Consider the following 13,621-nt stretch of genomic DNA (forward strand, 5'->3'; position numbering starts at 1 on the left):
TGACAATGAACCATAAAATTCGCCGTGCAGTTGCAACATATCCCGCACGGCGGCGCTCTTGTGCGGTCCGTGTTCGCGCGGTGCGAAGCTTACTCCTAGCGACCCAGTTAACATTCCGAGCATGCATTTCCCCCCACCAGCCGGATATGTTGTTTACACCCACAGATTTCCCAGGCACGCCAGATATTTTCATGCTCCATGTTTCCCTGTCCGTTTTGTTTATTTGTGAGCGCTGTCCTTGAGAGAAGAGTACGGAACCCAGGCGCAAGCTAGCTCGTGCCGTATGGGTGAAGAAAGACGGACGGACAGACAAACGTGTAGCCTGGTATCCATAATCTCCAAGCAGATCCCATTCGGTGGCAAAAAGACAGTATCAAATTGGCCAGGCAGTATCCATTAGCCAGAGCAGGTCGCCGGCCACCGACGGTTGGTGGGGGTACCGACAAAAAAAACGGCCATATATAAAAAGGTAACGATCATTCCCCCACGCGAAGGAAGCTAATGCCTAACCTCGATAATACTGGATACCAGGCTAGCGAACGTCCGAACTGTACACGAAATACGATACTCGCGGGCCGGCTTGTGGCACGCCGTAAAAGGAAATGTTCCCGCGCAGACAGGGTTTGATACATATCACAAATCTGTAGCAGCTCAAGTAAAGACCTCGCTTGCCACATTGTTGCAAACCAAGCTACGGACTATACCCTCCCTCATTCCCTCAACTTCAGCCGCCAGTGCTAGGGCATGGTAAGGTCTGAGTAGATGTGTTCTTCGTGCTTATTTACAGTGAATAGAGTTTGCATGAACCTGTACATACTAGTATACATGTACAATAGCCATTGTAGATGTATTAAGACTTTTATATCACTGTAATTGTACTTAGACCTACTCATTGCCATGACATGTACTTAGCTTGTAAGAGCATAAACGTACTATAAAGGTCCTTCATCCGTTTTAACTATACCTGTCTATAGAGTTTGCTTCAATAATACAGGTGGGATATTTTAGCAGGTAAAGGTGTTTACGTTTGTGATACCGTCACCCATTTTAGTTCAGACTATATTTACGTGAACTGTGTTATGTACCACCCCTCACACAGACAAGATCCAGACTGTGTGTGTGTTTTTCGCTCACAGTTCATGTCGTCACGTTTGTTTACATCGCACCCTGTGCGTATCGGCCTGGCTGTGACGTGAGTTAAACAACACTACGTTTGTTTAATCTCCAAGCAGATGCGGTGGGGTAAGGGGACTCCATGTTATGCCTAGGTCACATTTCCAAACCGGGGCCCGGCCGGGCGGCTTCTATGAACGAAAAACTAACAATTCATATCAGGAGTACACAGGAATATTGCGCAGGAATGATCGATTATATAAATATCGAAAACCTTTCTGTGCTTCCTTGTCTTTTATATCGTACTTTTCGTTCCGTATGACTGCCCGGCCGGGCCCCGGTTTGGAAATGTGACCTCAGCATTAGCCGCCTGTATCCATTGGCCGCCACTGTCCAACATTTACCCCACGATAGCTGGGATAGCAGTGCTAAAAACCCTGGCCATCCCTATTAATATATGAGGCTATATATGAGGCTACACCAGTAGTAACTACAGAGCCCTAGCCTAGATCACCCTATGCGACCTGAGATGACTGTTGGCTGAAGTCAAGAGCGGCCCAAACTGGAAAATATTCCTACCTGGCTTGAAGGAATCTACATCTACATCTATTAGCCACTCCAAAACCCCCTCCCGACACCTCTGCTTGGAGAAGAACGTTTGTTTACATCGCTCCCTGCGCGTATCAGCCTTGTCGTGACGTGCGTTAAATAACACTACGGTGTGTATAAATACGGGATCTGTGGGTCAGAGGTCACGGGGTACATTGCACAACTTATGATTTCAACTTACAACATACTTTTGTTACCACAATTATGTTATGAAATGTTACCTCACTTTATTTCCGACTAAAGGTGAAGTAAGTTCTACTTTAAGTTTATTTATTCATTCGAGGGGTACAAACTCTTCTTGGTAGTCCTTCGAATTCGTCGCCGAAAACTACAAACTACAAAACAAGGAAATATGCACAAGTGGATAAATTAATATAGACATATAGAAAATATAGATCTCAATTATATATTGTTTCAATTTGAATAATTCAAATAATTAAAATTAAACTAAGAATATATAGACATACGAGATACATATAGATGGATAAAGATATAGATGTATGTATGATTGATTCCTTGAGTCAATTTATGTACGTGTCAAAATCAGAGGTTGTTGCGTCATCACACCACGTCATCATCTATCATGCATCATGCCCATATTTATAACTTCGTCTACCGTCCACCACGTATCTGCTTGGAGATTGCGTAATTCCGGTTGAGTGACAGGTCCGCGTGCACTTGTTGGTTTCCGGAACCTTCAGTGTCCTTCAGCGCACGCACAGCAGACACACACACATGTTCAGCCTCTCAAAATATCCGATGCTACACGCAATGATATACATGTATATGTACACTGAAGCTAGCTAGCTGGTGTGTTACACAGGCACACAAACATATTTCAGTCTCTCAGTGTCCTTCAGCCACGCACAGCAGACACACAGACATGTTTCAGCCTCTCAAAATATCGCTACACGCAATGACACACGCATTGATACATGTACACCGAAGCTGGTGTGTTACGCAGACACACAAACATGCTTCAGCCTCTCTTAATATCGCTATACGCAATTACACATGTACACCGAAGCTGGTGTGTTACGCAGACACACATACATGTCTCAGCCTCGCAAAATATCCAATGCCACACGCAATGATATATGCACGTCATACATGTCACAGCGATTGCGCAAATGTAGCTGTTGATTTCTGGAAAAGTCGAATCAATGACAACACCATTGTTAGCGACAGCGGCCGGGGTTCGAACTCCCGACCTCTTGGTCCAAAGAGAGGGTCGCTAACCACAGTGGACTACTCACGCTAACACAAACTCAACAGGAACGTAACGTTCCATTCATACGTCAGACCCATTCACAACCATGCCCAGCCTCCCATCCCACCGGCACTTCTGAGAAGAGAGATTTGGACCTTGGGGCGAGACCGTCTTCAAATAAACCCTGGAGCGAACATGGGTCTGGTGACCAGGCTACGGACCTCTCCCCTCTCCGTGAACCCACCCAACCTGCTAGCCTCCACCAGGCCATCATAAGGAGCTATATGGATAGTAGCCCAAAAGTAGCCTTCACCAGGCTTTCCTAAGGGTTACGGATAGTTGTAATAGAATTCGACAAAATAAGAGCCTCCACCAGGCCTTCCTAGGAGGTTATGGTGTATACAAAATCGGCAAAAATATGGCCTGTAATCGGCCAGAAAACTCATCCGCGGTTAGGGTAACATTTCCTATGCTTGCCAATCCCCACTGGCAAACTATTCTTCATCTTACGCAAAATTTTACTTTTTTTCAGTCTGCATTGTTATGTCCGTTACCTCTCCAAGCAGAGGTAGGGTTTGGGGGTATTTTTAGCGTGTTTCTAGGCTTTTTTATCGGGGTTTCTCTTTTGCACTGAATTTTTTCCCCCCAAACCCAAGAAAGAGAAAGTGCAAAAGAGAAACCCCGATAAAAAAAGCCTAAAAAACACGCTAAAATACCCCCAAAACCCTACCTCTGCTTGGAGAGTACGTTTGCTGGAGACTACCAACCTCCTCCCCTCTGACGTGATACGCGCCGTTAGCTCCAGACAAACATTGCGTAGTAGTTTACAGGAAGGTGACAAACCCACACGACAGTGAGCAAACCCGCCCTATGACGTGTACTTGGTTGCTATGGTTACGCGTGATGGTGAGACGAGAGGGAGGGATTCTTGGAGACCTTCCAGAAATATTTCTTATCACGCACGGCATTTAGCTGTAGTCAACCACGGGCAATCGCTTTTGCTGTATCCAGAACCTGGAGCAAATCTACGTTCTTGCATACGTTCTACGTCTCTCGTTCAGAGACTATCCAGAACCGTGCCTGAAACCCATTCAGGCACTGTACACATATAGATAGGTACGGTTCTACCTTCTAGAGACATCTAGCGTTATGCAGTTTGTTGAAAAAAAGCGTAGATTTTTAGATTTATTGGAACGCACGGATGAAACATGTTGAGAAGATGTCATGCTCAGGTTGTATTCGCTATAACCGATGCACAATACAGTTTTATTAGTAAAGTAATTGAGTTTTTTAAGTATGTTTCTAACGTTTGGTATGCGCGATGTTTATAAAACGCTTTGATGTTTATGGATAAGAGCCTTGGGAAGAGCAGTAAGGTACGTTTTCTCAGTAAACTACTGACGGAGTGTTGCCGCTGGCCTGCGAACCACGCTCTTGTTTGGTCTGGCTTTTTGTGAGACATTTCTTCTTCCAAAGTCGCCAGACGTAAGTATAGTAAATTTTATCACTTTCACGAGCAAACGGCAGTTCTAGCCTCAAAGTCTGCCCAAGAGTTCACTTCTAGGAAACATAAAAAGGACGTGTTTACTTGTCACGCGGAGATAAGACCAAACAGGTTCGCAGCGCGGTTTGCCCTGTACGCAGTGACGCGTGTCTATATTTGGGGACTGAGCTAAATTCAACCCTGCCCATACTTACATCACACCAACACCAGATGACCCGATATATATAGCCCCAAGGCTACATCACACTCCAGAAACAGACTGCGTGTAGACAGAGTCGTAACACGTACTCCCGGGCGGATACTTGCGTACGATTCAAGATTACTATTCTCCATTCCCATTCAAGCAGAGGTTCGGGCTTCGGATTATATTTTGACGTCTTTTAGGCGTTTTTATCAAGGTTTGTCTGTTGTACTGGTATCCTGTTTTTGGCCAGCTAGACTACAAGCTACGGTGGCGTGTTGGGTCATGACTGCCCTGCCGATTTGATTCTGGCCTATTGCTATCGGCTTGGAGATACAAATCCGGTGGCGTGTTGGACGTTTTTCGCGAATTCGCCAGCCACACGACAGTGGCCTATTGGATCCTGCCGTTTCGATACTGTCTTGTAGTCACCAAAGCATCGGCTTGGAGACCAAAAACACCTCGTCTGATACTGTCTTGCGGATAACTGTCTTCTAGTCACCTAAAGGTAAGCTTGTAGATAAAAACTCCCCGTCTTGTCTCCCGCAGGACACGCCCCCGGTCCCGATGCAGCCCCCGCAAGGCTCCCCGCTGTTCTCCGCTGGCCGGCGCCGCCGCCGGATCCTCTCCGACTCAGTGGAGCTGCCGTTCTGCGACTCGTTCCACGCCTCCAACGTCCTGCGCGGCCTGTGGGAGATCCGCTCCGAGGGGAAGTTCTGCGATCTGGCGCTCGTCGTGGGGACGAAGGAGTTCTTCTGCCACAGAAACGTCCTGGCAGCGGCAAGCAGCTACTTCCGCGCCATGTTCCTCAGCGATCTGAGGGAGAGCAAGCAGGACAAGGTTTGTTGTTGAGCAAGAAAAATAGGATATATTGAATATTTTAGAAATCAAATAGAAATTTTGGACATTTCGGTGAAATTTTATATATTGTGCAAATAGATGAAGTCGTCTTCGATGAAGGTTAGACATCCAGGTACACAGGAAAACAGCCAAGCAACTGGATAGACTTTGCAATCGTCAAACGTTCAAGTAGCATCCACTTTTTTTGAGTGACTTAAATAGTAGCTTCTAGTAGAAACGGCTAACGATTTTCAAATGTACCCAGTTGCTTGAGTTTGTGTATCTCATTACCAATGTATACCGGAACCTTTAGATTCAAGTCAACAACCATAACCACAAGACCACCTTGTCCCCAACATTGGGGCCTGACGGGGATTCGAACCCAGAACCTTTAGAGTCGAGTCAACAACCTTTAGTATTTACCTACAAACCATCCTGTGTGTCCTGCAGGTCCTGTTGAAGGAGGTTTCCCCGCACATCATGCAGCTGCTGGTGGACTACGCTTACACCGGGAGGGTCCTCATCACCGAGCAGAACGTGGAGGCGCTCCTTCCCGCAGCTAACCTCTTCCAGGTAAACTGTTGTCATGTCTTTTCACTATCATATATAGTAGCACTAGTTCTGGTGTTACGGCCATGGGCAGCCTGTTGTGTATCAAATCAGTCCTATATTCTTACATGGCAGTCCCGGCCACGGTTGGGACATATGGATAAAGTTTGGAGCGTTAAAGTTATGGAGTTGTTTGCGATGTTTCCTGTCTCCATGCTTTGTCTCAAGCTGCTTGAATTTTTTTCCTGCCCGCTTCCTAGACCAGCCATCATCTATTGCTAATTGTAAACTACTGCTACAAGTCAGCTACTACATCAAGAAACCACATTTTCTCACTTAAAACGTCTGTAAGTAATCTCCGAGTTCACCTGAATCTCTAACATTGAAATGCTCATTAAGTAATGTTAAATACCTGATCTAGTTCCCTGCTGTTCGTGACGCGTGCTGCCAGTTCCTTGAGCGTCAGCTGGACCCGACCAACTGTATCGGCATCCACAAGTTCGCGGAGACGCACCACTGCAAGGAGCTGGCCGAGACCGCCAAGGGGTTCGTCCTGGATCACTTCTTAGACGTCTGCCAGAGCAGGGAGTTCATAGGTAAAGTTAGTTGTCATTGTCTATATATCAATTAATTCATTGCACTTAAACTTTAAAACACATTAATACACTAATGCAGGGGCCATACCCACTGGTTTTTGCCCAGGGGTTGATCCCTACAATGTACGTAAGAGTTACTAAAAAATCGGTTGATTTCGAAAATTTGTCCAAATGTTCAAAATCTATTCCCAAATGTACGAACTCTATTTCTAGATGTTCAAACTTTATTTCCAAATGTTTTAAATCTATTTCCAAATTTTCAAAATCTGTTTCCAAACTTTGAAAGTTTATTTCCATTTTTTAAACATCTGTCCATTTTTTAAACATCTTTGCTTGCCAATAAGTAAAAGTGTTCCTATAATAAACCACAATTTTCCTATGCATTCAATCGTTCATTCATTTAATATTCATTCCTTCCTTCTATCATCCCCAGCCCTGGATAAGAAGTTCGTGGTGGACTACATCTCCAGCGCGAACCTGCGCGTGATGAAGGAGCGGGTGTACGAGGCGGTCATGTCCTGGGTGAAGTACAGCGTACAGAGGAGAGCAACAGCCCTCCCGGAACTGTTGGGGCATGTCAAGCTGCCCTTCATCGCTCAGCACTACTTCGTCACCAAGATCGAGACAGAGCCACTTATTGTCAACTCACCAAGGTGTATCAAGGTTGGTTCTTTGTTGCTTTATTTACTAGTATATACTAGTATCCAGGACAATATCGATAATACATAATAATCAGTGCTGCCAGAACTGTTGGGGCACATCAAGCTGCCTTTCATTGCACAGCACTACTTCGTCACCAAGATAGATAGATAGATACAGAGCCGCTTATTGTCAACTCTCCAAGATGCATCAAGGTAAGGATCTTCTAGAACATTCAGGTAGATTCTAGAAGAAGAAAAGTTGTTGCCCTACCAGAACTGTTGGGGCGCGTCAAACTGTCGTTCATCGCACAGCACTACTTTGTCACCAAGATAGAGACAGAACCACTTATTGTCAACTCTCCAAGATGTATCAAGGAAGGGGTCTTCTAGATTCCAGATCTTCTAGAACCTTCAGGCAGATTCCTTAAGAAGAAGAGATGTTGCCATGTCCCCCGAAGCTGTTGTGGTGTCTCTTTATGTTTTGAGTGAAATGAAAATGATTGATTTACTTTACTTTAGAATGGTACTGGACTATTCCTGGGGGGTATACTAGTACATGTACTGTGAGAGCAATGACCCTCCCCCCTTCACCAAAAACTTCAGTGACTTGACAGATTTTTTTGACGTTTTGAGCACACTGTTGCCTTTATAAATAGTACTTTTACAACTTTCATAGGGGACCTAATAATGTATACTAATAATATGGGTCAATGGATTCACAGAAGTATCATTAGAGTTGTACCACAATGGAAGCATTCATATTCGGTTAGTCCAGCTGTGGTCATCAACTATCAATGTCCTGCCATATTTAGTATATCTAGGAAGAATGAGGGCTAGGCAACAGAAAATATGCGAGGATGATATCAGAGAATTGACCAACAAGACACTAAATAAACAGTAAACCCAGAAGGTTGGAGAAAACTGCTCAACAGATCTTCTGAGGTGCCCCAACTGTCAAAGGATTAGACTAAGAAATGTGCTTTACGTGCTTTATGTGCTTTATTACTTCGTGATATATATACGTGAGATGAAACTATTCACGTTTGTTGGTTGTTGTTTGCAGGTTTTGCAGTACACGAGAAATTACCACATCTTCAACAACGACCCGAACAGCAGACCAAAGTTCTTCATGAAGCCGGGTAGGGGACGGGAGGGGACCAAGCAGGAAGTACAGGAGGTAATTATACAAAACAGAAAAACTAGAAAAAAACATGGTAAGAAAGTAAAACTCCACCCTAAACAGGAAAGCTATAGCTTGGGCCTACAAACTCAGTGACAGATGGAAGACAGCAGATGCTAATGCCTGAATCCTCAGAGCATTTCTCCAGTTGCTTGATTCATTTTGTATTACATTTGTATATGATGTTCTATCTGGATGTCTAACCTTCATCGATGTTACGCCTTTGTGTTCCGGAGTTTTTCTGCATTACATCGTCCAATTTCAAAGCACAACAAAGCACTTAAAACGTTGTCTTGAAAGTTTATCTGTGTTGGTAGACATCTTTATGCCAGAAGTTTAAACTATAATTTCCAACACAAAGAATTGGACTTGTCGAAATTTTTTCTGTGACTATGGAAGCGGTAGATTACTCATTTCTTGACAAATTTGGAGTTGCAAAGTCGAAAATTTGGGTAACTTACTGGAAGTTGATTATAAACCACTTTTCTGTTCTTATTTGTTTATCCAGGTGATGTTGGTGGTGGGTGGCTGTGACGGGTTTTTCCACTACATCTCTAATGTCGACATGTTTGACCCGGAGAATCACGAGTGGAGCCCGCTAGCCGAGCTGCCGGATGCCGAGAAGAGAGACCTGTCTGTGGTGTCACTCGGGACAGAGGTCTACGTCACAGGTAAATGCTGCATCCAGAACTGTGCTTTGATTTATCCCCAGCCTTGCTTCAGCAAAACAGCGGCTAGGGTAAAGCTAGGCCCTTGGATAGGCCTTAACCTTAACCCATTTAGGCATACATGTAGAACTAGATGCAGACATAGACACGGTTCTGGATACGTCTAATGAGAAAAGTCTACATGAAGCCTTACGGCACATATAGGTGTACGTCATAGTTACGAGGTTTGTTTGTTTGATTGTTTGTGTCTCCAGGTGGCTCTGACGGTAAGAACGTGTTCCCGGACACGTGGCGCTACAGTTCCCAGTTTGACGAGTGGGTGAAAGTGGCGCCCATGCTGACGGCGCGACATCGGCACGGCACCGCGGTTCTCGGCGGACACATCTACGCCGTCGGTGGACACGACGAAACCTCGGCTCTGTCAGACGTCGAGAGGTCAGTAAAACAAATATTTTTTTTGTTTTGCTTTTTAAGGCAAAACCACCCCTGCCATTACAGAACAAGCTGCTAGGGGACCAAACTTCCCAATACCTACCAATATACCAAATATCATCACAATCTATTCAAACCTCCTTAAGTTATGCCAATCACATATATGCAGTTGCATATGCACATAAAAGTTGTAGCTCATCATCCATTAATATTATGTAGCCCAACTCCAGTTACCATGGTGACAGACGTCTAGTCATTGACCTTATTTGTGTGGAGAAGAAGAGGAAGAAGAAACAGAACAAAAAAAAATTTTACGTTTTCCTTCGGTAAACATGATTAACTTCTCCCTACGTCTAGTCCAGGTCATTGACCTTATTTGTTTGGAGAAGAAGAGGAAGAAGAAACAGAACAAAAACAAATTTTATGTTTTTATGACTACCTTCTCCCTACGTTTTCTTCCAGATACGACCCGTTCTCTAACGAGTGGCACGCCGCCCCGCCGATGCCCAAAGCGATGGAGGACTTCACGCTGTCCGCTCACGGCTCCAACATGTACGTCATCGGCAGCGCGCCCGAGAGCGAAAATCTGGAGATGCAAATCTTCAACCACAAGACTCAGTCCTGGAACCTGGCAAACCCACCGTCCATGCCTGCTCACAAGTAAGTTTTTACTTTGATTTTAGCGAATTTTCTCAATGCAAGGCCTGAAGACCACTTCTGGGTACGGAACTACAATGTAAGTTTATGGGAAGCATACAATGTAGGTTACTGACGATGGTAAGTATTGAAGAAGTCTTGGTTTTGAAGATGAACACCTCGGGTATACCGGTAAATACAGGGAGGGTCTAGTATTTGATGGAAGAGAACCTACATGTAGTGAGAGGTTTATATTACACTTCTGCCATGTTGTCCAAAAATGTAAAAAGTTGTTATAAAATACAATTTCATTCGTTCCAGGTACTGTCTGCAGTCTGTGTGCCTGGACGGGCGGATCTATCTGATCGGGGCCGACTCCCGGGAGATGTACGTGTTCGACCCGGCGCGCTCGGAGTGGAACCCGGCCGCGTCCATGATCGAGGAGCACGGAAACGGCACGATCGGCGCCGTCAGCGGGAAGATCTACGTGTCCGGCGGGTATTTCACGGATATTACCGAGTGTTACGACCCGGAAAATGACAGCTGGACCAACGTGGGGACCGTCCCACAGCTCAGGTGCTACTCAGGCTGCGTCACCATCGTCAAGCCAAACTTCATCGAGTGGCCGGAGTTAGAAACTTGATTCAGAAGGTTACGGTCACATTCGCAAGACATGGTCGCAAAATCTTGGGACAGTGATAGATCTGGTCACATTCGTAGTAAGACAGGTTTGGATATTCTGGGACAGTTGTGGATCTGTTGTCACTATCGTCAAACCCAACTTCATCGAGTAGTGGCCGGAGTTAGAAACTTGATTCTGTAGGACCCGGCCACGTTCCACAGTTTCACAAATCAAGGACATTCTCGGACAGTTGTAGATCTGTTGTACATCGTCAAACCGAAGTTCATCGAGTGGCCGGAGATGGAAACCTGATTCCTCCACAGGCCATGGTCACATTTGACGTACGACATGGTAGCAAAGTCTTGGGTGCCTCGTCATTTCCATCGTATGACAAGTTTACAACAACAATATGAGGACGTTCTCTGGACAGTAGTGTATACAACATACAAGGTTCAACTGTTTTATCATGGAAACGGTTCTAATAGACCCTTGTAGACTTGCAGGTTCTGTCTGAGCCTCCTTCAAAATCTGATGAAGACTTTGTGTGACGATTGTGACTGTGGAATCACCATTACGAGCGGGGAGATTGCGTTGCCCTGAAGATTTCAAGACAGCAGGCTATTTATGTTTCTGAATTCCTTACGGGGCATCAATGGAGCTGGCTTTTGTAGGACTAGACTGTATTTGTATGTTTGAAGTTGAGAGGGAGTAGGAAAAAACTAGCCTGGTACAAGCCACTCCCAGGGTCGCGAAGGGATGTTTTACTGGTCCAAATCCAGCTAAGCACTGGTCAATCTGCTAGCCTGGATGCCAGACTGTTTCCAGGGATGTGCTGAAGTTTCCTTGGGGGCATGTTGGCCCTGGAGGTGAGGAGCTGGCCTGTGTATAGTTGGCCCTGGAAATAGTCTGGCATCCAGGCTAATGAACAATGATACCACGTGAAAATTCCCCCTTGCATGCAAGTTGACCCGGGTAGCCAGATGCAGAATCTTGCAATAGGCTGGTACCAGGCTAGCAAAAATGTTTTGATGGCATGAAGAGATTGCAGTTCGTCAGACGGACGCTAGAGAGCGTAAGAGAGTGGACTTCAGTGGTAGCAGAAGTAGACTGTTTTTTAATGCCAATCTGTATATACACACTAATATGTGGACACGTTGAGTCGCGTCATCCCACTGCCTTGATGGTAGTGATTTTAGTATTATGTATGTTTTATTTTATTTTATTTATCTTTTTCACTATGGAGCTGAGTTTGGATATTATGTCATAGATTTATTCTGAGATCAATGTTATGGAGTATTTAAAAGCCTGATGTAAAAAAAGTATGTACAGATTGTATGATATGTAATAGTAGGAGATTTTACTATTTCTTACGTTGTACTGTGTAGTTTTCGTAGTCTCTTAGCAGATGTTGAAAGGTAAAATTGTAACGTTGTCTAGCTCCCGGTTTTGTTACTTCTGGGTATGGACGTATTGTTTTTGGGTGGCTGAGCTGTGGGTTTGTGTGTCTGTGTGTCCAGGCTATGTTGATATTTCCTTCCCCAGATGATGGTAAGAAGCTGACGACCTTGACCCTGACCCACGGTTACCTGGAAGTATTGTTTTGGGTGGCTGAGCCGTGGGTTTGTGTGTCTGTGTGTCCGGACAGAGTAGGTTGACAGCATGTGGGTAACAGGCAGAACGAGAGGAGGCCAAAAGGTCAGACTCAGGAAATGGGGTCAAAGTGAACATCTTAGAATCACAGACTCCAGAAGGAAGGTCGTTTGCCACAGAATTAGCTAGAAAACGTTACAGTTTTGTCCCCCAACATCTGCTTGGAGAGTATAGTTTTCATAGAAGAAGACAGATCTAAGGCTTATGGTCACTATTTATCAAGTAAGGATCAAATATTTAAAATAAATAAAACAGAGGTGTACATATCATCCCCCTTGTCTGTCTATTTCATTCTTGAGTAACTCCAGTCGACGAGGTCTTTCAGCCTGCATCGTGCTATCAACAACCTTCGGCCGAATTTGTTGATACGAACCCCAGAGAGTTGATAGAATTTTACGCCCTAAAATCTACACTATCACAATGAATTGGTCTGGGTGCCAGGCTGGCCCTGGCAACAATCTGGCACCCAGGCTAGCCCTGGAGCCGAGGAGCTAGCCTGTATACTGGCCCTGGCAACAGTCTGGCACCCAGGCTAGCCCTGGAGCCGAGGAGCTAGCCTGTATACTGACCCTGGCAACCGCCTACGAGGGAAACGCGAAGGGCCTGTCGTTGTACCTAACGTGCTTTAATTATCAATTAAGATATTAAAGTGCGGACCAACTCGCCTGGTATATCAACTGTCGATTTGGTCAATTTCTATCTGCTCTTTCCAGCCGCTTCCCGTAGACTGTTGGAGGCTACATTCTGCCTATGTGCTACATTTTGCTATATACATGTATTAAGTATGATACGAACAACATACACAGAGTGAATAAAAATGCAACACTGATGATGTAAGAAACTGTTATATGTCAAGAATAAAAAACATTAAATGCGAGGAAATATAAAAAAGATATACCAAGAATACATTATTGTAGCTATAGCGTAAAACACCTGATAATACATACATCCATTTCTCTTGTTAAACTTGTACATTTTTATAAGATAGATTTTAAAATTCTTTGCTCTAGTTTTCCGTTTTACGGTCGTCTGTAGAGAACATTAGGCTCTTTTGCTGTCTGTGTCATGAATTGGATACTTGCAAAAGTCTTTAATTTAGTAAGGCACGATGCCAAAATATTTTGCCAATAACTTACCAATTTCTGTCCCTATTTTCCATCTTATTATTGTTTACCGTATAGAAAGCCTTT

The 13,621-nt window shown here is 44.6% G+C and overlaps 1 protein-coding gene across 1 annotated transcript; it reads left to right on the forward strand.

Annotated features, from left to right (window-relative positions):
• The first annotated feature begins 4,701 nt into the window (after nt 1-4,701).
• On the forward strand, nt 4,702-11,858 carry LOC109462117 (kelch-like protein 21). Its single transcript, XM_019758617.1, has 10 exons — nt 4,702-4,834; nt 5,167-5,457; nt 5,908-6,030; nt 6,428-6,602; nt 7,036-7,265; nt 8,307-8,420; nt 8,932-9,094; nt 9,346-9,526; nt 9,986-10,183; nt 10,481-11,858. Exons 2-10 carry the CDS (start codon nt 5,185-5,187, stop codon nt 10,800-10,802), a joined length of 1,779 nt encoding a protein of 592 aa, XP_019614176.1. The 5' UTR covers nt 4,702-4,834; nt 5,167-5,184; the 3' UTR covers nt 10,803-11,858.
• Nucleotides 11,859-13,621: the final 1,763 nt, after the last annotated feature.

Source organism: Branchiostoma belcheri, unplaced genomic scaffold, assembly GCF_001625305.1.
Source record: "Branchiostoma belcheri isolate BF01 breed outbred unplaced genomic scaffold, Haploidv18h27 scaffold99, whole genome shotgun sequence".
Taxonomy (NCBI): Eukaryota; Metazoa; Chordata; class Leptocardii; order Amphioxiformes; family Branchiostomatidae; genus Branchiostoma; species Branchiostoma belcheri.

Coding starts and splice junctions, on each gene's coding strand:
- LOC109462117 (XM_019758617.1), top strand. CDS start 5,185: ATGCAGCCCCCGCAAGGCTCCCCGCTGTTCTCCGCTGGCCGGCGCCGC. Junction 8,421..8,931: donor CCAAGCAGGAAGTACAGGAG/GTAATTATACAA, acceptor TTGTTTATCCAG/GTGATGTTGGTGGTGGGTGG. Junction 9,527..9,985: donor GCTCTGTCAGACGTCGAGAG/GTCAGTAAAACA, acceptor GTTTTCTTCCAG/ATACGACCCGTTCTCTAACG.